We start from the raw sequence: 27020 nt of genomic DNA, 5'->3' as shown, positions 1-27020 counted from the left end.
ATATTTCTATAAATCTCGAATTTAGGACTGATAGTCTCCATTTCAGGGTATTTCTTTCACAAAAAGCCCGAAGTTGCGGACTTATTTTGGATAGAGGCGGGCGGTTACATTCACTGAGAAATGGGCGCTCAGTTTTATTGCTGTTTTGGGGGCATCTTCGTTCAAAGGCGAATAGAAAAAATTTCGTGGCTAACCCCCATGAAATTGAAACGAAAATGATCTTCTGGCCGTAATGTTGAATTTCCAGTGAAAAAACGGAACCCAACCTCTTCATGAGAGTCAACAGTCGGCGCTATTTCGGTCCGATTTTTCACTGTTTTTATGGGCGCGTATTTGGTGTAGTGCAACCCTAAAGAGAGAGAGAAATGCTTGTCGTAAATAGTACACCATAGTATGATACCCGACATAAGATATTTTCTGGTCTCGTCAGTTATCTTTAGGTCAGGGAACCAGACTATGTGTTCCTAGGATACGCACTCATCATTGAAATGGTGAGCGTTGTTCGCGTTCAAGTATATTGATTAGTCTACAATCTGCAGATCGTGTTCACAAAGTGTTACTTCGATCTGCACCACTGTTCCTTGAAAAGCCGGCTGATTGCGTCGTGTTATCAGTTTGTGTGAGGATCAATAAGGAAAATTGACCGTATAAATTGTCAAGCAGTTTAGATTTCTGGACAAGTCACCCACGAGTTAAATAACACCAGTTCAACTGTAGTTGTGGGCCTATACTAACCCACACGCATCGTAGAACAAGAATTAGGAATTCTTGCATTGTACGGTGCCTCTGCTTCCCGCTGGCTGGGAATAGAGAGGATTTTTATGACTATCACAGAAATGGTTTGTACAAGAGTTTTTTTATGCTAATTGTCAGCTTAAGTTTTGTGTAATGATGTATCTTAGGCTTAGGTCTACCTTACCCCCAGAACTGTGGGGTCCGATGTCTGACCCCTCAGTTCTGGGGTTCGGCCTACCTAGTACCTTTGCCCGCTTGTGGGAGTGCGCAGTCTAGTTCAGGAGGTAGGTCGAGGAGATTATAATAAGAAGGCCTACTATAATGGGCTAGGCTAGGTGCCCTATTTTACCCATGCACCAGGCCCTAGCCTATTCAATTTTCAGAAATTCTCACACTCAACCGTGTTTTATGATAGTCACAAATTGTGCCTAGCTAGACCTGTTTTTTTTTTCTTTTTGGAATATCAGCCCATAAGCCTTATCGCTAATTCTGCAAGAGTGATTTTGCGCTATAAAGGCATCGAGGGAAGGAAAAGAGATAAACATGGCCCCTTTTCCCTCCCCTCAATGCCTTTCCACAGTTGTGCAAAATCAGCCATGGAGCATTAGCAATAAGGGATATTTTATTTGAAATTATTTTCAGGTGGTGTTTTGCATTGAGTCTGATTTTTGGCAAACTTGTGTGATGTTAAGCCTTTGAAATGGTTTTAAAGAAGAGTTTCATATACGGATGCCAGTAATTATTCCCTACAGTGACCTAGTATTAGCTGTCAGAAAGCAAAACCTGTCCAAATGAAAGCTGAGCTACGATTGGTCACTGGAATGGAAGCAAATGGGACCATTCACAGTGCGACTTTCATGTGTGGGTGACAGGAAAACAAAAGGAACAGATACAATAGGAGCTGTATTGCGATTGGTCAGGCTATCACACAGCTGACAGTTATTGAAAGTAAATGTTGCTGATTTTCAGTAGTGCGGATGGGCAAAATGCTCAGGAACTCCACCATTTTAATGAAGATATAAGTCCCCATCTGACATCGGACTTCACCAAGAAGGCATGAATGAAATTTGGTCGTACAAATAGCTGTGATGGAAGAGTAAGTTGGCATAATCAAAACAGCCACGATGTGTTTATGGGAGTTCGTACTACGTGTATCTGTAAGGTTTGTATAAACCTTACAGTTCTGGAAGTACCTGTTCCTATAATAAAATGGAGAATCACATTTTAATTTTAGATCCAGGTAATAGGTGGATAACACCCAATCCCTTTAAAATTTTGGTGCACAAACATGTGATGCACAGTCCACAAGTGCAGTACTGTGCTGGCGCAGCAACTGAACATGCACAGTGAGTGTGTTTGGGTAGGCCCAACTCAGATGTTTTGCTGCGGTGACTCTTTCTGTAGTGCCATGCCTAGATTGACAGTTTGATTATTCACAGTGGAATTCAATCCTCACGCAAGTTTAGACTTTTTCCATCCTCCTGATAAGCCGCAAATCACAAGAAAAGAAAATATACTGCAGTTTATTGTAGGAATTAATTTAAGAGACAATGATTCTGTGGGATAGAGGAAAACTCTGAAGTGGCCATGATGTGTCTCAAACCATTTCTGAATCTTAATCTACATACCAAACCCACTCTGAACATGAAGTGTTGATTTAGTTACATCATTGCACTCATTCCATGAACATTTTCAAAGCATATCGCAACCAGATGCCAGTTCATTGAATTGGTTTTCATTAACTGAAAAATGGTTTGAATTAACTGATGGATTAATTGACAAATCAGAACAAATAACTCCCTTAGGTACTGAATGTGAATGCCTTTTTCTCTAAAATTACGGTAACAGGCACCCTTTTTCAAACTTGCAAAACTCAATGTGTCGGATAGGGAATTCTTCCAATAAGTCTAATAACCATATAACAGATGAGGGCTAACCTTTCTCGCTATTTAATGGAATGCTGCAGTAATTATTTCCCCCAAAATACCTTTTCCGTGCATGTTTAAACTCATCTTTAATGTGTGAGAACTGTTTGAAATCGTTTGGAGTTAAAGTAAACTGTAAAAAGCACTTTTTAACATTCAAAATGGATGCACTGTTTTCTCAGTCCAGCAAGACACTGTTAAGTTTGCATGTTTTCATGTTCAAATTTGAGTCCCAGATTTTCTCTTTGAAATCATTTCTGAGAGATGATTGCTTGCTGGCTTAAATTCAGTAGCATAGTGTAACAGATCTATCAGTGCCTCGCATTACAACATACATGTAGTTTTGTTCATGAATGTTCCATTTACCTTGGCATATTACCAAAAAGGTCCCAAAATATGATATGAAGATATGGGGCGGAGAGCACCCCCCTCCCACCTTTGTGTTGGTCATTGTTTGATTGGAATCTCAGGAATTCTTTACAGACATTTGGGGGATGTGTTAGGTAACAATGGTCTAGAGTGTGTATAGGGATTGGACATGGGGGGTTACCCATCGGCCCCATATCGTGCATGGTACATTGGTATTGAATATGAGGTTAGTTGAAACACTAAATTGAAACTCAAGGATTTTAGTAAAGTATTCTGTTACATGGTCTCTTTCAACTTACAGGGTGCTTGAAAAGCTGAAACCATGGCAACACCGGGGGACAATAGCCCCAATAGCCAACAGGCTGGGCCTGCATTGAGTACAGCCTTGAAGGCTGTGGTAGCCTTGTCCTTGAAGACCAGGGACGACGACAAGAAGCTAGAGAAGTACGTCTATATATGAGGTTTATTTTCAACTGTAAACTGATAGACCTATTCGTAGTTGTTTTTTGCTTACCAGTGGCAAAAATCAGTACAAAAAATAAATGATAGTCCACCAAGCAGTTGCTAAAACTGACGCACAGGTCTTGAAGCACTAAATAATCAGTTTTATTATTACTAGTAAAGGCTCAGAGAAAACATACTGAACTTCTCCTTTTACACATAGCTTAAATGGGATAAAACTACCATTCCATGCACAAAAGAGACACAGTATGCTTGAACACCTCTCAAATCGATTGCTTGAATCCTTAGGCTCATTGATTTTGGTGGCTACATGTCTAAATAATAAATGGGGCAGTTCTCAGCTTCTCAGATATTCGTATTGACAGATTTGAACAAAGAAGACAGAAGAATGTTGTTTGTTGCTATTTCTCTGATTTTGGGAATTTGTTCATGCTGAGGTGAAGAGCAAGGAAAACTACATGTGATTGTGTCCAGTGAGTTGTTTTTGAAATTACACTTTGCTGAAACAGATAAAAGGAGTTCATCAATGTTGTATTCGGTGCTAGGAATCTTTTTTATTCTCAACGGAATTCTGGCGTAGTTCACAGGTAGGGATCAGTTTCCTTTTCTCCATTTCATTTTGCCAGAAAGCCATCTAATACCATGGCAACCAGCGGCGGTGTTGTAACCTACGGCGTCAAACTTGAAAGCCGGCTCAACATTAAGGACCTTCAGCACTTGAAGAGGGCGTTTATGGTAAAAAGAAATCAAAGATGAACATTCAAAACCGCACATTGGAACACGTCACACTCTCTGCTTTTTTTTAATGTTAGGTACATCCCTTTTCATTACGCTCTACATATATGTGACCTGCTCTGTTGGAATGAGTCACTGTAAGTTACCTGAGCATCTCTGAGATAAAGACCCTTAAAAGAGTCTGCAGTATATACGACACACTGTAAAGTATTACAGACCTGTGACAGGTGACCTGTGACCGGTAACCTGTCACCACAAAATGAGCTGAAAGTCGGAATTTTCAAAAATTGAGATATCGGTATTTTTGAGTTCAGCAGAAAAAGAGCTCTCCGATGGCATGTACATGGAACACTTGGGGTAGAAGTATAAGGTGACCATGTAACATTATTCTGGCAGCTTTGCGTCTTTGTTCCTGACGATGTTTCAACATTTCAGACCAGGCATGCATAATGCTATTGTCGAAACTGCTGTGAAAATTACATTTTAACCCTATGATCCTTCGAAATATTTGGAATTAAATAGGAGACGGGTTAGTCTTTCCAAATATTACAAAATCGCCAAATTAACCTCCACTTCAATATGATTTTGAACCTTCAAAATAGGAAAGAGTGGAATTCGACTTTACGCTCATTTTGTCGTGACGGGTCACATTTGTTCCGTACATGTACATCCACACTGAAAAGTCGGCTTGCTCTTTCTGAGGCACACTGAAACAAATCTTTGGAAAAATTGCTTATTGCTCTTTAGACTTTGGAACAGAAGTACTCAAAAAGTACTCATTATTTAAGCGCTTTCCTTAAATCTTTAGCCCTCAAGGTTACTTGGCTCAAAATTTTGAACATCCACTGTCTTTGATATTTCTTTGTGAGTGATTCCATTACCATGTCTACGTGAAAGGCAGCTTTATCCACCCCAAGTCAGCTTAATATCTGGAAGTAAACTTGTTTATTTGGAAAGTGGAACTCTGCATGGGGCTTGCTGGTCGCTTCTTCCATGTTCAACCGCTGTAAATAGATACCTTTATGGGGAAAAGTTTCTAACCGAGCCCTTCCATTTTGAAGGTACATGGAGATGGTTATAATAACAGGCTGAGTGTCGAAAAGGAAGAATTCTGCAATCTGCTGGACCGGATCTTGACCAAAGGGAACCCAGACGAGGTAAGACAGCAGTTATTTGAACTTGATCCCTTTGCTAGTGGCAGGCTGATACCGTGGCATCAGCCTGCTGCCAGCAAAGGGACACGGTACATTGGTTTGCACTCGAGAGATGGAGAGTCGGTATGTTGGCCTCGTGCCAAATTCTTCATTATTGGTTCCGTCAAAGCCAGTTTTGTAATTTGCCTCTGGAAGTAAAGATTGCACAGGTTGTGGAGGGCAGGAGAGTTTTGATGTACATGTACCACAAAATGATGGATTGCATGTGTAATGTACTGTGTGAACACGATAATTTTAGTCATGGTAGATCAGCCATGCACAGTACATCACTTACCAGTGCAGTCAACTACAGAAAGATGTTTCATTTTGTAGTAAATCTAGATGGGAAATAGGTTTCGTTGCTCTTTTGTCAATATTTGTTGAGACATGTATGCCTTAAAAATCACTTAAGTGGTAGTTTTCAGACTTGTTTTTTCTGTCTTTGCTGAAAAAAAATGATTTGATAAGTGCATTTAAGTGCAAGCATATGTCCATAAAAACAGTGTCCAATGTTGAAGGAATTTCAGAAAAACAGGTTAATGGGAAACAGCCAAATGAGAACGTTGAAACTTTTTATCTGTCTGCACGATTTTTTAACAAAAGTTTATTTGCTGTTCTTTTCTCAAGCCTCCATTCTCTTCCAGGAAAATGGTAAAATATGTCTTTTCAGTAATTGGTGAAACTTTTCACTGCCCACAGCACAGTATGTTTTCTTTGCCATGCTTATTCAAACTCTTCACACTCCTAGGCCTGATGAATAAAACTCTCAAGTTTATAGAGCTGTCATATGTTCAAGTATTTAACATTATTGCTCCATACATGTACAAACTCTGTGTAAGTTAGATCAAATCGCACCTACATGTATGTGAGCCTTCCTCACTGCAAGCACCATTGATGTTATAGCAACCTGCGCAAGGTGGAAATATCTTGGAGCACGAGCATGTTGCATGCACATCTACAAGTTTCCAATCTTCCTACCACGCTTGCTGTGTGATCGTGTACTTTAACGTACTTTGCCATTGCCTTATTGTTTTTCAATAAAGAAATCAACAACACAGGCCAAGAAATTCTCGTCGTATCACGCCCACTGAACACTTGATTCACAGCACTGGCACTACAGTCACGAATATTGACTCTGTGAATACTTTTACTTTGAGACTTGCGAGAGTTTAATCTCTTACTATTGTTATGTAAATAGGCATTCACTGTATGAGTTCTTGTACAGGCCTGGCTTTATTTTGGTTTTAATACATGTAAATTGTACGTTATCGCACTTTTGTCAGTTCTGGTCTCTGGTCTTTCTTTTCTGAGCCTTGAATTCAAAACTCCTTACAATTTCTTTTTACAGTTTCTTGCAGATTGCGCTGCTAATTGTTCATTTGTTTTCTTTTCAGTATGCAGATCTGTTCGATAAGATAGATGTTACCAAGGAAGGCAAAGTTGATTGGGTAAGTCATTTGTTGTTATTTTTGATCATGGATAATCAAACATACCATATAACTTGTTTTATGTGTATGCCCTTCCTCGCTCCAGTTCCGGTTATGGTCAGCCCTGAAGTTTTGGTAAGCTTCCACTGTACTTATTACATGTGATACATCTGGAGCCGTAGGTATAGATGCAACCTGAATGTGCTGTGTAGGGAACCTGGACCTTCGTCAAAGGGGAGGGGACGTGTTGCCTTGGATGACAAGATTCACAGGGATGTGGGCTTACCTGCAGCCAATGACTTGTGAGCTTTCATGATTGATAGGAATGATAGGCCGCCACGTGACAGAGTACATGTAGTATTGTATTGCGAAACACCCAAATGCATGTTCATATTGTTTTTCCTTTCTTAGGACAAAATTGCCTCCCATTTACTGCTGGAGTACGTTGAGAAAGATGACCGAGTCAAATCAACTCAGGTAAAAAAGGTCACCAACTTCAAAGTATGGGCACAAGCCATATGCACTTTGATGCCCACAGAACAGTCTCCACAGGTGTCATGTGTGGACTACACTGAGGAGATATTGTTACTGAAAGGAGCCATACACTCCCTTGCATGTTAGACGCATGCTTAAAGTTGCAGCCTGGGTCCTCTACATCTCTGGAAGTTGTAAACACTTTAATTGAGTGAGGAGGCATTTAAAGAGCTTGTGACTGGCATGTTAGCATGTTACCACAGCAGTAATGGCTTTCATTTCTTGTTACTATACCAGCTTAGTCTATAGAGACTTGAATTGATGTATGTTTCAATTGTGCTTAATTTGTTCGATGAGACAGGTCCCTCAGTGGAAGGACATCAAGATACTGCCCAGCCCTCACAAGGACGTAGTGCAGAAAGTGGCTTTCCTTAAGAACTCCGGCCGTTACATCGCCATCAGCAAGGAAGGGGGCATATCGACATGGGACACCAGACTTCACCTTATGAAGTCCATCAGGGTCAGTACAGTAGTTGCCTTAATTTTTTCCCCCACGTTTGGTTTATGCTTTCTTGAAATTGCAGTATATTCTACATTATAGGGCTGTGCTGAATATCGGGATAACTGAATATTTGATCGATTGTCGAATATTCGAATATTATTTTTTTAATTTGAATATTCGAATGCAAAATTCATGAAAAGGAAGGGAGAATTTTGGAGACTTGTTTCAAGCAGATTCAAATGAAAAGCATCAGAAATCCTACAACAATTTAAAAGTAAATTATTCATTAAGTAATTTAAAAGGAATAGAAATTTTCAACAGGGCAAGAAATCTTGCTAAATCGTGGCTGGAGATACTCCTAAATGTGAGACGCTATTATACTGATCATAATGTACAATTGCGTGTGTTATTGCAACTGATTTTGTATATGGTATGTTCGTCAACAATCTGCCAGTCGGTGCAACCGAATATTCGGATATTCGATCAAAATGGAGGTCAAATATTGTAATGAATTATTCGAATTGACTCAGCCCTACTACATGACATCTGTAATCTAGTTACATGTAATAATTTTGACTCTTTTTATGGTTAGTCTATGGTTTCCTTCTGGCCAATTATATATACACGTTCCTCTTTCATGTCTTCATTTTTTTTGCATTCACAGATAAACAACGATGCAGTTAAGCCCAGAGATATGTGGGTGACCACTTTTGTTGTGTTGCAGAACATCAACAAGATAGCTCTGGCATTCACGAGCAAGGAAATCAGTATGTTGCCCTGTTTCTGGAACTATTTCATTTCAACTTGTGCAGGCACACAGTAAATAGTAGTAAATATGCAATATATACCCTTGTATCAAGCACAATTGGAGACTTTAAAGTTACTTGGATAAACACTTTGAAGTTTATAAATGATGAATTTTTCTGGGATTTGTGCCATTCGTGATTTTGAAAAGTGACGTGTTTGTCTTTACGGTTTTTATAACTTCAAACTCTTAAATTCTTTCAATTTCTTTTAAGATCAATTTAACAAACAAGGAATCGATTTTGATCCTTACAAATTGTCCCTTTGTTTTATCAAAGATCCGGCAGTATTCTCTGTCAGAAAAAGAAGAAACTTATCACTTCTTGTAATTTTTTTCCCTCCAAGTTTTCTACGATCTGAGTTCCAAGCTGGAATTCAACTGCCAGTACAGAGTCTATGGCCTGGAGCACACTCCACTTAGCATGGACCACTGGTAAGAAAGAATTTTAAGGCTTTACTCACAACTACCATAGGCTACTGAGAAAAAAAGCAAATTGGAACTGAGTTGTGAAGACTCTCCAACATTTTTTGTGTCTGCTGTAACTAATTTGGATGGTCCCCGACAGTAAGAAAGAAGTATGTGTGAAGCTATGTGGGTGTGTGAAGCCATTATGCATACCATTTCCCTGCTGTCCGGATCGTCTGTAAGTCAGGCCCCATCTGTTCCTTCTTTGTCGGTCACCTGAGCTGTTGCTGGGTTTTCTTGGGTTTTGCTTCATTTAGTCCATAACTCTAAGGTTCTTTGAGAGTACACTTACTAAATGGAAAGTGTGGTAAGATGTCCTTCGTAGCTGTCCCTCCGGATTAGGCTTCTCCTGAAAAAATATCAGATCTGATCTTACGAGCCAGCAGGGCTCTTTCTATAGACACTTATACCAGACCTGCAGCGTATCCACACTCTTTGTGAATGAGAAATTGTCCAACCAGATATTTTGTTTTCTCTTCAGGAGTAACCCAAACAACTCTAACGAAGCCATCATCGTGATGGGAGACACAGGCGGCAATGTGAACGCCTTCATGTTTACCTCTGCCATCATAGCACTGTTCGACAGACCCCAGCAAACAACAGGAGAAGGGCAAGGTACGCACTGATGATTTCTTGTGGAATTGTGCCTCACGGTGATGGAAATTTTACCATTAGGAGGCATGTGGCCTGGTGGTTAGCTTTCATAGCCTCTGATCATAGGGTCGGGGGTTCGAACCCAGCTGGTGGCAGCATGTTGTGATCTTGGGCAAGTCACTTTTACCCCTATGCGCCTTGTTCAACCTAGGAGTAAATCGGTACCTGTGAGGGCAGACACATTTATGACAGCATCTGGCTATTATACTCCCTAGGGAGGGGATCGGAGGTGGTTTCATCTTCAGGAATATTCAGATGTTGTGAACCCAATGTGCAGGGATAATGATAGCATATCGGCATCTTTGAATTGCAGATATTGTTAGATGCTGTGGACCTTATAAATGCTTAGATATTATTTGATTTTATTACTAGGTTAATCATATGTTGGAGGCACTGTGTATACTTGGTTTGCTTCTTATTAAACGAGAAAAACTGTACCAGTTTTCTGGGATCGGACATGATAACCTCCTGCCGTCAATTGCACGGGCACTTGTCCTTAATACTGCTCAAGCAGTGAGCTCGCCAATTTTGGTTGGTGGCTGGAATTAGGTCTGTCAAGTAGTCTTTTATTTGGCAGTAAACTGGTTTCATTACCAAGCAGATGACTTTCAATCAAGACTGAGAGCGTTACTTAATAATAGTTTTATACTTCATGGTTGTGCATTACGCTGTGGGTTATAAGTGGTAGGTAAATGAGGATGAAATATCATCTTTTCAGAGTTCAGGTTGTAATTTCAACGCTCGGGAGCATACTGATGTGTCCTTTTCTTTTTTGAGAATTTCAAATTTGTCTGAGAACGATTCTGCTAGGATCAACACAGCTACTGATTTTAACTTGTGTATGTTTGACACAAAAGGCTCTCAGTCGGTGAGAAACCTTGGTGGTAGCATGGTTTCTTTTTTGTTTCTTGAAGAGCAAGTTGTGAATGTGAACTTCAAACATCTGCTGAAAGACAGGTTCAAGTATTGCCGGTTAGTGCGGCATAACGGCCACCAGGAATGGGCCAGACAAGGTAAAAAAAAAAGGCCTGGATCTGTCTGTGTGAAAATTCTAAACAGATGACGACAAACTGTAAGATATTTGTAGAATAGCTGTGTGGCACATCTCTCATTTGACAGAGCTAGACAATTTTTTTTGGGGGGGGGCGCAGCGGGGAGGATTTCAGATGATGCAAGAGGGTTCCGAGCAGAAATGTCAAGGGATTGAGTTTGGATTAATCGCGATATTTATCTTTCTCCAGTGTGTCATAGTATTTTGCCAATCATCGGTGTATTTTGCTTCCCCATTATATCATTTCAAGTGGAACAATCCTAAACTTTGTATTTGCCCCTTTTTTATTCTCTGACAGTGAAATATGCTGTTCATTTAGACTGCTTCATATCCTGTTCCACCACTTACCAGAGCGCCATGGTGCTGGGCTGGATTGAGAAAGCAAGACAGAAAATGAAAACGTGAGCAAGTTACATTTATTCCAACACATAGTAACACACAGGGTAATTGGGTACCCTTTGAGGGGAAGAGATGGTTATTGTGATCGATTTCGCTGCTTTGTCCCAAAAATGGCAGCATCCAGCTGTATACCCCCCTAGGGAGCTGAGATGGTATTTGGAATGTTTCAAGGGCCCAGTGAGCAGGGGTAGTAATGATGATCAGTGCTTCAATCCCTGTTGAAGGCGATTTATAAATAACTACCTAATACCTATATTGTTATTATTATTATTATGATTATTGCGTCTTTCCTATTTTAGTGTAATTTTTATGAATCCTTGGGTGGCGATCGATTTATGTGGCCTTGATTTTCAAATATTCAGGAATTACTGAGAAACTCTGTTCGTGAGGAAAAGTGTAGGAAGCATAGTTAGCATGTGGATGATGACCAGGGAAAGGAGGCCGAGGGGTCTTAATGTGGATTGAATCAGAGGACCTTCTCCCCTATTCTACCTGTAGGATTCGGTCAGTCTTACAAAGAGCGACAGAGACATGTGACAGGCACTTCAACACAGTTGCTGCCTTACGCCTGTCACCTATAAGCTGCATATTTGTGGGTTTCCTCAAGAAGAGAAGTTGGGCGTACTTGATGCCATAGAATGTCTACACTACTCTTGAGAATCTCTCACTGCGTTTAATTTGGTTCGGCATTAGGATGCAAGAGATGCTGTTAGTTTCTGTCTGGCCTTGCGATGTCATAGCCAGGCCTTTGAGCATCTACAGCGGTATCCTTGAGTCTGTCCGTGTTTGCAAGCCTGTCCCATTTCTTTCCCTTCAGGAGTTCCTTCAACATTGCCCAGGGAGTAAATGCCTTTGACTACCACGAGGTTCTCAATCTCATCGGTAAGTTGTTTTCATTTCTGATGTTTTACAGCTGTAAAAAAAGCAGAGGCCATTTTTCTGCACCCATTGGAAACTTTTGCCAAAACTAGCCCTCGCAACTCGCTAATGAAACTGCTTTGACCTGAAAGAGTTTTGTTAATTTGAGAAGTGCTATAAGATTTAAGATTTAGTTTCTGCTTTGTTTGTCCAGCCACGGCAGGTGTCAATCACCACGTCTGTTTATGGAATCCCTATGTTGTCTCCAAGCCGGTTGGGGTAAGTAAACCTGATACCAGTATTTACAGAAAACAATCTTGAACAACTACAAGAAAGGACTATTAGAGTTATTTTTAATGTCATCCTTAAAGGATTCTTACAGAGTTTCATCTTCAATCATCAATTTATTTTAGGTCATTGATGACAGCACAAGAACAGTAAATATAAAACAGGAAGATCTGATACACTTTGATAATTTTCTCCTCGTACCTTTTCCTGCAGTTACTTGGAAGGCCACATTACACTGATATGTGTTTGCTAATAAAAGCGGTGTTTGACGTATCCCTCATTCTCCCAAAGTTCTTTGTAATTTTCTGCATATTCCAAACTCTTCCATTCATCCAGAAAATTCCTATGAAGGAATTCTCTTGGAAATGTCACTACTATTTTGGCAATGCTCTCATTAATGTAAAACTTGCCAGTTTATCTCTGAATTCAATTTCTAAACTTGTAACGTGCAGTTGCTGCGAGGTCACATGGCCCCCGTCATGCACGTGCAGTTCAACCACAGCAGGGGCCAGCTCATCAGTTTCTCCAAGGACAAAGTGTTGAGGATATGGGACGTGCAGCTCCAGGTTTGCCTGCAGAGAATTGCCGGGACGTTCCCCAAAGGACCTGACTGTAAGTGCAGCGAACATATCAAGGGTTAAAACTGGTGAAGTCCACCTCGTTGGTTAAAAATTCTGCATAGCAAACGAAAAAGGCAGAGAAGTGTGTTGAAGTACAAATGGCTGTAAACTTTCATTTGAAAATTAATAGTCCTTCATAACACCCGTGTGCAAACAAACAATTTCCAGTTCATATGACTTGGTTTTGTCTTTGGTTTAATATGAAACAATAATCCATGACACGTCAAATAATAGTTATTTCATTGTATACAAAATAAAGGTTGAGTGTCCCTTCCCTTTAGTGACAACACACCTGTTCTTTCACGAGGAACGCAACCGTCTCTTCATGACCTTTAACTACCAGATGACCTTGCTGGAAATGAAGAAAGAGGTCAAAGACCGTGTCCTCAGCCATGAGAAGCCCATCGCCTGTGCCATCTACAGCTCTACCTTCAATCAGGTGATTCCTCCTAATCGTGACTATCCCTGATCTTTTCATGCAATGATTTTATTAGTATTGTGGACCTTGATTTCAGTCAGGACCAGAAGAGACCTTTTCAATTATCTGCCCCAGCGACATTCTAAGCTATGGGCATTTATCAACCTTTCTAGACCACTCAAGGCCTCCATGAGTTTGTATTATTGGTTCTTATTAATTTTGTTATCTTTTGTGATCGAAAAGAAAGAAACTGGGAGAAGCACGAACCCTGTTCTTTAGAAGTAAAGGAGTTAGTGCAGTTTTTGATCCTCCACGTACAGCTCTTACGAAACTTTAACCCAAAGTCATCCCGACTGTCACTGGCGTAGGTCGTCAGCGCATGCCAAGGGTCGACTGTCAACATGTGGCTGCTGGACACCGGTCAGAAGGTCAAACAGTTTATCAATTGTCATGGCAACTCAGAGATCACCACACTGGCCCTCGATCACAGTGAGACAAGGCTGTTCACTGGGAGCACGGACGGAACTGTGAAAGTAAGGACTGAAACTCTGGGAAATTTGTGCCATAAACTCTTCATTGATGGAGCAGTGCTGTACCTCCAGCATATGTTTCTCACAGTACATGCAGATATGTGGGCCAATTTTTCTTTCAATGTAGGGGACACACCCAAAATAGGATAGGTTTTCCCTCCTTCTTATCAGAATTTTGGGGACACATGGGCCAGTGGATTTTCATCAGATGCATTCCTGATCATAATCTTGAATTGTCAGGTGTATCTGCAAAATACGTCATCTAGGCCAAAGAACTGAGAGCTTTGTGTTTGTTTACAATAACTGGAATTGTTTTCCTGCTGTGCTGCGCCAGGTGTGGGATTTCAATGGTCATTGCCATCACACACTGCATGCGGGTATGGGAGAACCAGCTGACATCTCACAGATTGTGGTTCTGAAGAGAAACTTCATCATCATTGGTTGGAACAGGTACAATTTGGACAGATTCTCGATGGTGGTTGTCAAACAGTTCATATCTTGACTTGGTAAAATGTTTCATTGGTTTGGAACTTAAAGAAGAGTCTGCTTTGTATGTTAGAATCCAGTGCTCTTTTGAATTTGTACAAAGGGGATTCTGTGTATAATAAAGGTTTGCTTTGACACTTTGACAGGTGCATCACGGTCTTCAGAAATCAGCAACTCACTCAGTTCCACGTACAGCCTTCAGAATGGAAAGGGGGTCAGGTAAACGCATCTCGCCCTGTGCTATTGCAAGGCCTTCATAAAATCGTCAGTTTGTTTGACTACATGCACATCCACTTCTTGTTCAAAAGTTTCCTTGCCTGTAACCAGATACATGGCCGGAAAAATGGGGGCCATTCACAGTAATCGGTGCTAGATGACTCAAGTGCGCACTGCACTGTGGGAAAAAGTCAATATCGTGCAACTCCCTTTCATAGCATTGACGCATGACTCTCAATCCCAGACCTTGTACATAGGTTCTTAGTGATCCTTGTCACCACTATTTCTTCGGTTCAATTTCCACTGATCTCACTTCACTGTAAATCTTGTCAACTGCAAAACGCTGTCACCAGAAAAGTGTCACACGGGTACTGATGTTAGCCTGTAGTTGGGAAACAATCTTGATAGGGATAAACGTTTGAGGTGCAATGTATTGTGAAACACTCAGTTGAAGCGCACTTGTGAAATTACACGCAACATGTCACCATGTGGGACAACAATGCCCCAATGCCACTACTTCACAATACAATGGTTACAATACAATATACATCATGTTGTGTGTTGTAAAGTTACAAAAGTGTTACAAACGGTCGTTCGGCAGTATTGTATCTATATTGCGTGGATACACGTGACTTTTTCTCATGGCGTGATTCACCAAATACTTGTGACACGACAATTTTTAGGAGCACCACGATGACATTTTGGCCGCTGCCTTCTCGGCCCCTCACACCCTGGCCACGGCGAGCTACGACGGAGAAATCATCATATGGAACTCGGGGTCAGAGGTCGCATCCAGGCGACTCCGCCAGCGGTACCTGAAGAAAGGAGTCAAGTCCAGAGCCGGGACACGATTGGTATTAAAGCTTCAGCTCCTTCCTAAGGCACAGTTTTCATAAAAAGAGCACACATCCCTCGCCATGCGGAAAACATCCCTTCCTGAAAAAGAGATGCATCTATAAAAGGAAGATTCGAATCTGAGACTTCGAGATAGTTTTTAATTTGATCAACCAACTAGACTAGCAGGCTATGAAGTGTTATCTTCCCTGCCTTTGTGATGGAATATCCCCAGAACTTAACAGTGAGAGAAGTCAGCATTGCTAGTTTGGCGTAACTGTCTATGCGAGCCAAATACATTTGCGGGGTTAACAAATTTTACAAAATGACATCCAAGGTTTCTGACCGAATGGAAGGAAAAGGTCCTGTTCTGAATTTAATTGTAGAAGTCTTAAAAAAATTCTTGTTAGCAGTGGCATATTTCCCTGAACTGCAGTCATTAACTTTACAAAGCACTTGTCCTTTCCATTTTTACTGGAACAGGTTTACAGAATTGCATGAACTCTCCATATTTTTACAACCATAAAAAGGAGCTACTGACACAAAAATCACAAATGGTCCAGGGCGCTGCTTCAATTTGTGACTTCCTACCTACATTCGTAGATACTGTTCCTGAATAATCTTGCAAAGGTCTTCTGGTTTTAGCCAATTTAGATTTTCCAGTATTCTGGTAAGGTTGTTATTTTCCTGTTTCTAATCAGGGTTTGAAGAAAGAAGGCACTACCCTCTCAGTCACGCCATCTCAGCCGTCTGCATCCCCTCATCAGCTAGAATCCCAGAGCCTGGCCTCGGCACTGTCCAGGCCTCCCGGCCCAGGGGAGAGCACGGAGGGGATCAAGCCGCAAAGACCCCACTCCAGGGGTAGCGATGCTAGCGAGGATGAGCAGGTGCGCAGGGCCGTATCATAAACCCAAACTTCAGCTGTGTCTCCATCCTTAACCCATTGAGAAGCTTGAGCAGTTTCCATTTAATACATCCATATTGTATAAATGTGTGTAGATGAACTGACAGGCTCCCTAGTTAGCTGCTTATGGTTGGGAAGAGGAGCTGGGAGCCAGACTCTGAAAGGAAAGCAAAACTTTGAGAAAGGCCCAAGGATTCCTTACTTATCTGACTTTTAAAATTTAGGCCGGAGTTTCATAGACACAATACACTGGATGCAATTTTCACTTCCATTCAAGGGAAGTCTTGATACGCTGAGCTTGCAGAGCACCATCTCAAGAGTTGAAGTCAAGACCTATTTGACTCAGCTCCCTGGGAAGATCAATAGAATGCGGCATGCGCATCTAAATAGCATGTACTTTTTCCTTTCTTGTCCCTCAGAATGATTTCATCATCACTCGACTGGTTTTCCTGGATGCGAGGAAGGGGCAGTCGGCCTCCGGGGGTGCCAACCTGGTATCCTGCGGCGGGAATGGTTGGGTCCGATTCTGGAACACTGCCAAGAACTCACTATTGGCCGAGTACATAGCACACAAACATGGTAGGGATTTGTTTTGGATGAGCTGCGTCCTGTTCCAAAATCAGCATTATGTGATTCAATACATCCGTGTAAAATTGCAAGTCTCGTTTCCTTTTAGGGTAATAAAATATTCAAATAGTGTTCAACATCAGAGGCAAAGAAACCCACCACTTCCCATCACAAAGAGACCCCAAACCAAATGAAATGGATTGAATTCTTCACAAGGATCGTTGTTGATAAGCTCAATAAACCTGCATCATAATGGCATCACACTTTGTTTACATGTGCGCATTACTGCGGGGGCTCAATGGATCGTGTCCTGACTGATGAGCCACCTCACTGCCATAGGAGAGCATGCATGTAAACAAAGTGTGATGCCATTATGTTGGGTCTAATTATTGCTTATAATGTTAAGAATTATGTGGAAAGTGTTCATCAACAGTACTTTTGCTTATATTTGACAAAATTTTTGCAAAATCGATGTAATGATTCCCTGTTTGGCACTTTCATTATATTTTTATTTTTTTTAAAAATATTTGTACGCCTGTTTGGATGCAGTGTCATTTGTCGTCATGGCTGTGAGCGAAAACAACCACACTTTGGTGACGGGAGACACAGACGGTGCCATCAAAGTATGGAATATCCAGGAGCACTGCACGCTTCAGCTAGAGACTATCGTCACAGAACCACCACGTAGGTTGAATCCAGGTTGTATTTTATAAAAAAAACGTCACTAGCACAAATCCTTTCGTAAAACCACGGTCACAAGTAACAGGGTTAACAGGGTGCAAAAGACAATGGAATACTTTTGTCGCAGTTCACTCGTAATGGAATGCTGTCGTTCATTTAAATTCTTTGTGATTTTGCTGATGACCGGTGCCTTGTGATGGAAGTTAGGGATTTGTAGGGACTTGTGATGGACTAGACTACCATTCTGCTTCACAAGTTGCTCCCAAGTGGTAACTGGTACCCTTGTCACAATGCAAGCCACAAGCTATGCCACTTGGGCACCATTAACAGTGAAAGTGCTTGTGAGAGTTTTGCGATGACTGGCTATACATTTACAAAATAAGACAACAGAGCTAGATCATTCATAAGACCAGCAACACTATCTTTCAGAAGACTGGTTACAAGACCAGACACAAGACCAATTGCATGAACAGTCATAAGACCAGACACAAGACCAATTGCCCGATCAGTCATTAGACCAGACACAAGACCAATTGCATGATCAGTCATTAGACCAGACACAAGACCAATTGCATGATCAGTCATTAGACTGAACACAAGACCAATTGTATGATCAGTCGTTAGACAAGACCAATTGCCTGATCAGTCATTAGACCAGACACAAGACCAATTGCATGACCAGTCATAAGACCAAACACAAGACCAATTGCATGATCAGTCGTTAGACGAGACCAATTGCATGATCAGTCATTAGACCAGACACAAGACCAATTGCATGATCAGTCATTAGACCAGACACAAGACCAATTGCCTGATCAGTCATTAGACCAGACACGAGACCAATTGCATGATCAGTCATTAGACCAGACACGAGACCAATTGCATGATCAGTCATTAGACGAGACACAAGACCAATTGCATGATCAGTCATAAGACCAGACACAAGACCAGTTGCATGACCAGTCATAAGACCAAACACAAGACCAATTGCATGATCAGTCATAAGACCATGCAGACACAAGACCAGTTGCATGACCAGTCATAAGACCAAACACAAAACCAATTGCATGACCAGTCATTAGACTGAACACAAGACCAATTGCATGATCAGTCATTAGACCAGACACAAGACAAATTGTATGATCAGTCATTAGACTGAACACAAGACCAATTGTATGATCAATCGTTAGACAAGACCAATTGCATGACCAGTCATAAGACCAAACACAAGACCAATTGCATGATCAGTCATTAGACCAGACACAAGACCAATTGCATGATCAGTCATTAGACCAGACACAAGACCAATTGCCTGATCAGTCATAAGACCAAACACAAGACCAATTGCATGATCAGTCATTAGACCAGACACAAGACCAATTGCATGATCAGTCATTAGACCAGACACAAGACCAATTGCATGATCAGTCATAAGACCAGACACAAGACCAGTTGCATGACCAGTCATAAGACCAAACACAAAACCAATTGCATGACCAGTCATTAGATTGAACACAAGACCAATCCAAAGACCAGTCACAAGTAACAGTGTGAACAGTGACAAGCCATTGCTTTTGTTGCAGTTCATTTAAGTAGCTCGTAACATGAATTCAGTTCTGATGGTCTTCAGGGGTCTTGAGATGACCTTATGGGGTCTCCACTACAGCACTAGTTGTAGGGCATTATCACCCAAGACATCAAAGTTGTGTGTTCGCGACCCAGCGCAATAAACATGCAAAAATGTCCTGGAAAAACAGAATGAGATTTTGACGTGCATTGTTATTCCTCAGACTTTATCATAATGCAAAGACTACATTAGTGATGTGTTTCCTTGGGAAGTGATGAGTTCTGTCTGTCTGTCTGTCTGTCTGTCTGTCTGTCTGTCTGTCTGTCTGTCTGTCTGTCTGTTTGTCTGTCTGTCTGTCTGTCTGTCTGTCTGTCGTCTGTTTGTCTGTCTGTCTGTCTGTCTGTCTGTCTGTCTGTCTGTCTGTCTGTCTGTCTGTCTGTCTGTCTGTCTGTCTGTCTGTCTGTCTGTCTGTCTGTCTGTCGGTCTGTCTGTCTGTCGGTCTGTCTGTCGGTCTGTCTGTCTGTCTGTCGGTCGGTCGGTCGTCTGTCTTGGGAGTCAGATTGGCAGAGTTTTCAGGTTGTCAGTCCTGATTCTGTAGGTTTACTTTGAATGTTTTATCTGAGGTTTTGCCCTCACCTCTGAAATCAAACATTTTCTTCAAAGTCTGCACCCCAGGACCCCTATGGAGGACGATCTCATAGGTTAGAGGTAGGGCTGCCCTGGTTATAAAATGCAACGAAACGTTAAAAAGAAACGACGCATTGAATCATTCTGTGTACACTTTTATTTTTTCCTCCCCAGCTCTTGTCGCTTCCTGGCAGCCCCACGCTGACATGATCAGCAGCCTCATAGTGTGTGAGAGGAACGATCGCACACTCATCATTTCCTCCTCCACAGACTGTAGCGTGCAGGTGTGGGACATCTATGGCATATGCATCGGCACATTTGGCCAGGTTAGTTCCGCAGCTAGCACCATCGACGTCAATTACACTCTGCCAAACCTTATTCTTATAGAAGCTGTGTTTCCGATATTACAGTACACGGCGTTGTGCATTGGGTGATGTTGTAGAGTTGGTTAGAAGGTTTCACAAGCCTGCTGGGGTTAGATTAGGGTTGAACCCGTAATCTGTAGCTTGTTAAGCCTGATATCTTGAAACTCAAGCTCTGAGCCGAGCCATTTTTTGACAACAGGGACCATTATTGATAACTTTGGATAGAATTAATCCTCTCAAAGCAAATATCTGAGTTCGCCCATTCTTTTTGGAGGCCAATTTTAAACTTGCCAAGACTTCATGAAGCTGTTTGAAAATATGTTGTGCAAACCGCCATTGGAAACATGTCGATTGATGGTTTCAGACTTTTACATAGATCGGTAATTAAACATGACTTTCCAGGCAAAATATCACACATAAAAGTTTACAAGTAAGAAATACACCATTTTTGTAAGGAAACATAAAGTAATAATAATAACAATACCAAAAATTCTTTTATAGCACTAAATCCACGTAAATTGAATCTCTAGGTGCTTTACATGCAATAAAAATCATTAAAATGATCATAACAAAGTAAAACTTAGATCAAAAATTAACGATAAGAAACTTTAAGAATCTTAAATACGCAAGTTAAGCCAACCAGGAATAAAACATCAATCTAAATTTCAGATATTACACGTTAAAAGTGCAAGTTCAAAATGTAGATTAAACACCAAAATTTAAACAGGAAAACAGCAATTAGCATACAGAAACACCATAAGGGTAAAACAGACACTACAGATGGACTTGGACAAACACAGACAAACAAGAACAGATGGAGTGAGTGGGCTGTTTACTTCTCAAACCTCTTTGTGGATTTGGACAATCTGGAAAGGTAAAAGCTGAGCTAGGTTTAACTAGTTTCCAATTGCAAATATTACAGGAGGATCACTGGAAGATTGAACCCTTCTGCCCGCCCCCCGAGGTGGGTCCTGAAGAAGAGGCAGAGTATTCAGACAGCGGCGAGTCTTACAGCGGTGATGCTGCCGAAACCTTCCAAGATGAGATGACTGAAGAGATGATGGACGGCTTGCTGGATCCACTGACAAAGGTCAACACGTGGGAGAAGACCAGGCTCGGTAGGTCAAAGGTTAAAGGTCACCGTAGTAGTACTTGGGCCATTTTCACCAAGCTGTGTGCTGGGCTTGCAAATCTGCTTAGCACAGAACAAGTTGGATAAAAAGTGATGGCTCTATCCCATTCAGAGACGCTCGCTCTTATAGATTGAATCCAAATGAATGAACTCTGGTTGCTTTCGAAAAAAACACTTAATAAACATGTCTCATGGACATGTTAGGGTGTATAAGCTTGTTCCAGTAAAAATTGGCGGGGATGGATAAAATTGATAAGGATTTCTAGCTATGGAATCAGGCAGCATCCTTTCTTTGGCAAAAATACCCTTCCTGAAATGGAGCTAAAGGCTTTTCGTTGTTGCCATCTTGCAGGGCAGTTCTTTTGTTCCATAGGGAAACCTCATTTGTGCATACCCTGTGGAACAAAGGAACTGTGGCCTGCAAGATGGCAGCCACGCAAACCTTCAATTGCAATTGGTGAAAACCAAGATCTAGCTGTAATTTAGCAGTGTCATTACACCACTCAGTAGGAACTAAATGCCAGCCCATCACAGGTACTCTTGTCTTGCCACCTGCTGGTCTTAACTGATATGTTTTATTCACGCACAGGCAAGGAGTACCAGGAGCTGAGGAGCAAAAAACGAGAACGTAAGCAGCCAGGGACCATCCCCGAGCTGCCCTACCTGCACTGGGAGAAGATCCCGGCAGCACCGGCACCCATGGGCAACCCAGCCGGAGGGCCATTTGCTGTAAGCCACAGAAACTGTCACTCAAATGTCTCAGTCATTTTGTGTTTGCTTGTGAAGCTGAATGCGCAGCATGTGAATGCAAGTAGTTGACACCAATGTAGATCATAGTTGACATAGGATGTTGTCCTCTGATGAACTTGTTTAATGCTTAGCGTGAGTGCAAATTTGCAGGGGAATTCTTGGTCTTAATGCACTCACAATAAAATCAATTTGAGTCGTACCTTGACATGTTTACTGTGCTAAAATGTATATTTTTGCTGTGCCTTTAAAGATTAGCATTTCTTTTCACTTTCACCATTGTTGACACAGAATATGAAGTGTCAACCACTTTAAAAGCTTAGACTGAAGTTAGAAATGTTGACTCCACAAACAGCAAGGTCCAGATATCTGTCATTTTAAACTCTAAGAACATGCGTTACTTGACATCCAAAATAAAACCTTTGGTAAAAAGTGCCAGATTGAAAATTTCACTTATTTTTTTATTTTGTCTGAAATCTACTAGATACAACTTGCTCCTGTAGTGACAGGACAGCATCCAGGACAGCATCCTTAAGGCGCAACACAAATTCTTTCTGAACGCTCGAAACCATCGCTGCCGTTCATACTGAAAAAGCTGAATTGAAAATACCAGTGTACTCTAACGATACAATTTCATTGTTGCATTTACAACTGCGAAATTTCTGCTTCTTCAATCATGCCCCTTCACACTGTGCTCCTGTATATGCTGCTTACGTAGTCGCACACCGTCAGGCCTCGTCACCCCTCGTTCCATTATGTAATCATTCACCTTTGACCCTGTACACATCGGTGTAAAAGAACATTGAAACAAGCTCTAAGAAATTATCATATGCCATGAAACCAATTTTGCTGGGTTTGCCTTGTAGTGTTTTGTTGTAGTTTACAAGCGTGCCATTTCTATCATTCCAAGGGAAGAAAAGCAGAGTAGAATTTCTTCCTCTTCTGTTTATCACTGTTCCGTTGTTTAAAAATGAGTGACTCTTTATTTTTACATATTGGCCATTCCATGAAGTTCGAGCCCAGTTTGGGACGGCGTCCCTTGTTACATCGGTAACTTTTATTGCCCTTTATTTTCACGTTACAACAGATTAAGTCATATTATTCAGCAAAGATGAAGCACTCCACCACAAGATCAAGAACTTAGCAAGATTTAGAACCATGTCAATTTAGAATCCACGTGCGGGGAAAAAAGGTGTTTATTTTCACTGATGTAAAAAGGAGCGCCGTCACAAACTGTGCCCGAACTTCGTGGAATGACCCCGATCCATATCTGCATGCAATTACATGTGCCAAAATATTCTGACCCAGATTTGCCTCTTCACATCAGCATGGATTCGTTCATTTGCATGTAGTTCTAGTCTTCTCATTTGCAGCTCATTACTGATGCTAATCATATGCACTGAACATTTGACCCCTCCCAGCAGCCTCCTGAGAAGATAGTCCTTCCTATGTGGACCCAGGTTTGTGCATGCCATCTTCAGTCTGATTAACAGTTTATTGTCATTGCCTGTGATCAAATGCAACTCAGTTTGCAGTTTGGCATAAATTTACATGCGCTTAGTTTCCTGGCAAATACTTCATCACGCTTTGTGCGAAAAACATAACTGATACCAGTGCTGTGCAGCCTTATTGCCAAGTTCCTTTCCAAATCTGTGGGATATATTAAAACATAGGTGAATCTATTGGGTCTTGCTGTGGTCTGAGTGCACTCCATTGTCCAGATAACTTAGGTTGAAAGCTTCCAGGGGCCCACCAATCCACTTGCATATATGCACTTCCAAGAACAACCAGCTTTCAATGGACTGGTCCAACTTCCAGCATCATTGCATGCTAACTATTTAGCTTTAGATTACAACCACCATGTTTTTGCATCTTCATTATAAATTGCACAGTCAAGATGATGTAGCCCTTTTAGCTGTGTCTTTTTAGAGACCCGCTAATGAGACTGGAGATTTTTCAATAGCTCTGTAGCAAGGAAACCTGAAAACTACTCAAAAGCGGACGAAGAAAATGCTTTTAAGGTGGGATGAAACCCTAAGAGATTTGGCAGACTGGAGACTTGTGGCATTCAGGAACTGTTGAGCATTTTCCTGTATGGTTTTGTTCGTCTTTTCTCTTTGAGTCATATCGTTCGTTTCACAGGCATTGACTGTGCCCGAATTAGACGAAGTTGGGACGTTAAGGAAGCCAGACTTCATCACCCATCCCCACCGATACTTCCGGGATCGAGAAGATGTCAACAATGCAAAAGTACTGGATAAAGACCCGGAAGAAATCATAAGTGAGTTGACTTCAAGTTTTGCAAAATGGATTTTTATTTTGTAATGCTAAAGTTCTACTGTCCACTAGTACTGTGAACACAAGTGCTCTAAAGTGAACACAGCTTTCAGGAGTGAACGCTTTAGTATGTGCCACGAGTTGCATAACTGTTACTCACCAGTAATCCAGGCCAGAATTGGAACAAGTCAGCAGTTGAAAAGGTTTAAATTCAAATGATACCAGTGTAGATCTGTGTTTGGTTTGCTGAATGTGGTATTGACATGATGGAAGGTTTGAGAAACACTCAATGAGACAATGTTCAGCTTTAACACAATGACGTCTGACATCACAGGTTGGTAATGTGAGAGTCAGGAGTCATTCAATCCCTGAAGTCACAAGGTCAAAGGAGCAGTTATAGTGGCATTCCTTTGTGATGTGTTAACCCCTTTCTTCTTCCAGGGCCCACATACCATCCTTACCATTTTTGTTGATTTGCGTTTAGTTCTATCCAAATTGCCACTATTTGTATAACACCCTCAGGCTTTTTAAATTGGCTGCAATTTTTATCTCCTGGAGCAGAGGACGTTAAGTTGTCCAGTTTATGCATAAATTATGCCATTACGCCTGTGCACTTGTCACACAGGTTCTTAAACTTAAGGCTTGCATTTTGGTAAGTATCATCACCATGTTGATGGAAGAGGAATTGATTGTTGGTGGTTATAATAAGACTTTCAGGTCAGCATGGCATCACAGAAGATGCATGGCTTCCAATGCCGGTCACATTCTATGGACATGGGTGTCACAAGCTCTTTGAACTACTTTTCTTTTTTTTTTTTGTCAAGACCTGAAGAATGCCTATGACGAGCGCAGTCTCTTCCCAAAGTACATCCTGGAGTTTGAGGCCCGCATGAAGACACAGCACCGTGAGGAGCTGGAAGCGTTGGGGGGCGGCGGCCAAGGCGTTGGCAGGGGGCGTCTCACCCACCGCCGCTCCAAGGCCTGGTCCATGGTGGCCAGTCAGAGCAGCTCGGTGGCTGGCGTAAATGGGGGCGCGGCCAAAGGCGGAGGAGGTGGAGGGAATGGACACAGCCGACCCGTCCGGTTGTCGCCCTTGCCAGAGGGGAAACGGCCCAAACCACACGAGAGCTTGCCTTGACGAGTCACGCACGACTAGCTTGTGGGGACCACTATTGTAGACCATCCATTTAATGTTGCTTGTCACATTTAGTCTGACATACCTCACATCCAACTTACTTTGCTATGGCTTGCAATAACACAAGCAGTTATGGAAGCCCCTAGCTAGCGGCTCCCATAGAGGAATGTGTGAATCTTAGCCTCAGCCAGTTTATGGGGACATAGAGATCACTGAACGTGTGTTATTACCATTGTAACAGTTTCTGCGATGGTGATAATCTTGGGCCCTGTTTGTTTTATGTAAGTCAATAGCAGCTGTGGATCACGTTTAACTGATCCTGCTCCCAGCTTGGTTCACAAGATCATTGGATCTGGATCAGGCTCTGTGATGAAACAAACGGTCCCATATAGCTTTCACTGAACCATCCTCTGATCGGACCATTCCCTTCACATTTGGCCAATATTCAGCACTAGCATCTTAAAAGGCTCTGTTGCCAACAGTCATGGCACAGGGTAATTTGTAGCATGGGGTTGAATAAGAGGCTAGACTGGCAAAAGTTGCAGTAACTCGATCAGCAGTGCACACATCCGGATCCCGGCTACTGGCAAATCTCGTGTAAAGCTAGGCCTAGGTCTGTGCTGATTGAGGCACATTGGCAGGTGTTGAGAGACTGGATTCAGCCACAGGCTGTTTCTAACATGGCCTTTCTTTTCCAAGAGGCAGCTCCACTTAAGATCCAGCTCGGTGATTTTGAGCAAAAAGTGGATGACCTGCAATTTTTTTTCTACCCTGTCCATTTAAATAGTTTCTTTAACATTCAGAGATTTAAAAAAATGTTGAATTTGAAATTATTCTTATCAGATTATTGGATAAAACGTCAGGATATTTCCAAAAACAAGTACAATCTGAATACACTGCCTTTCCATTTGTTCTAAACAAATATATCATAATCATTTATGCATAAGACCAAGCAAGGTCTGTTTTTCCATGACGGTAAATATCAACTCAGGTCTTGGTCCAGTGAACAAAATTTTGTAATGAAAAATTGAAGGTTTGTTTGTGTATTGTTTTCCATTGCACAAGATTTGTTTTGGTCTTAGTGGGTTTATCAAATGTTTGGGATATCCCCTGCTGTGCGTTATGTGTTTCTTTGTTCCATATGATCTGGAGATCAAGTGACTTTAAGTGGAAAGTTTGTGGGACTTGGGTCCAATTTGTAAAATTGGGCCAGCCGTGTTTGATTTTATTTCAATATAAATGATCTGGTCTTAAATCTGATCATGTTTTTTAATCATATGCAAGAGTAATGCCTTTGGTAGCCAATCCGTCCAGTTTGTACATCTCTTTTAAAAAATTTGTTACAGACATTGTAATTAATTTTGAGTGAAGAATCTAGTTGTAAGACTAATTTATGTACAAAGCTGAGAGTGTGAGTTGTGAGGCATGTACTAATACAAAGAAACTTGTGTACAGCTAAAAGTTGCAAGTTTTGTGTCAGCTTTCTTATCAAGTTTCCTGGTCTCCTCAAAATGCTGAAACTTAAATCCATAACTCACCCCCCCTGCAGACATGTCAGAACACTAGAAATCC

At 41.5% G+C, this 27020-nt stretch overlaps 1 protein-coding gene across 5 annotated transcripts; it reads left to right on the top strand.

Moving 5' to 3' along the window:
- The first annotated feature begins 471 nt into the window (after positions 1-471).
- Positions 472-26909, top strand: LOC110979351 (cilia- and flagella-associated protein 337-like). 5 transcript variants are annotated; one of them, XM_022235070.2, is made up of 29 exons: positions 472-839; positions 3331-3473; positions 4118-4226; positions 5288-5383; positions 6814-6867; positions 7258-7323; positions 7682-7840; positions 8487-8589; positions 8972-9059; positions 9574-9707; positions 10661-10759; positions 11096-11198; positions 12014-12078; positions 12269-12333; positions 12795-12954; positions 13244-13401; positions 13749-13913; positions 14245-14360; positions 14543-14615; positions 15296-15466; positions 16148-16333; positions 16770-16929; positions 17467-17601; positions 19967-20118; positions 21080-21275; positions 21879-22018; positions 23461-23496; positions 24179-24317; positions 25138-26909. In XM_022235070.2, exons 2-29 carry the CDS (start codon positions 3352-3354, stop codon positions 25449-25451), a joined length of 3564 nt encoding a protein of 1187 aa, XP_022090762.2. In that variant the 5' UTR covers positions 472-839; positions 3331-3351; the 3' UTR covers positions 25452-26909. The 5 variants fall into 5 exon arrangements, with proteins under 5 accessions (XP_022090762.2, XP_022090760.2, XP_022090763.2 ...); XM_022235068.2 differs by having other exon boundaries at positions 23458-23496; XM_087140070.1 differs by having other exon boundaries at positions 474-619; positions 23458-23496.
- Positions 26910-27020: the final 111 nt, after the last annotated feature.

Source organism: Acanthaster planci, linkage group LG08, assembly GCF_054643075.1.
Source record: "Acanthaster planci isolate LZ-2023a linkage group LG08, COTS_SCS, whole genome shotgun sequence".
NCBI classification, from domain to species: domain Eukaryota; kingdom Metazoa; phylum Echinodermata; class Asteroidea; order Valvatida; family Acanthasteridae; genus Acanthaster; species Acanthaster planci.
Note: the sequence above shows the minus strand (reverse complement) of the source record. Positions and strands in the feature narration are given on the sequence as shown.

Excerpts from the sequence above, each read along its gene's own strand:
- LOC110979351 (XM_022235068.2), top strand. The coding sequence starts at position 3,352 with ATGGCAACACCGGGGGACAATAGCCCCAATAGCCAACAGGCTGGGCCT. Across the intron at positions 6,868-7,257 it reads AGGAAGGCAAAGTTGATTGG|GACAAAATTGCCTCCCATTT; the intron begins GTAAGTCATTTG and ends TTCCTTTCTTAG. Across the intron at positions 23,497-24,178 it reads TCCTTCCTATGTGGACCCAG|GCATTGACTGTGCCCGAATT; the intron begins GTTTGTGCATGC and ends TTCGTTTCACAG.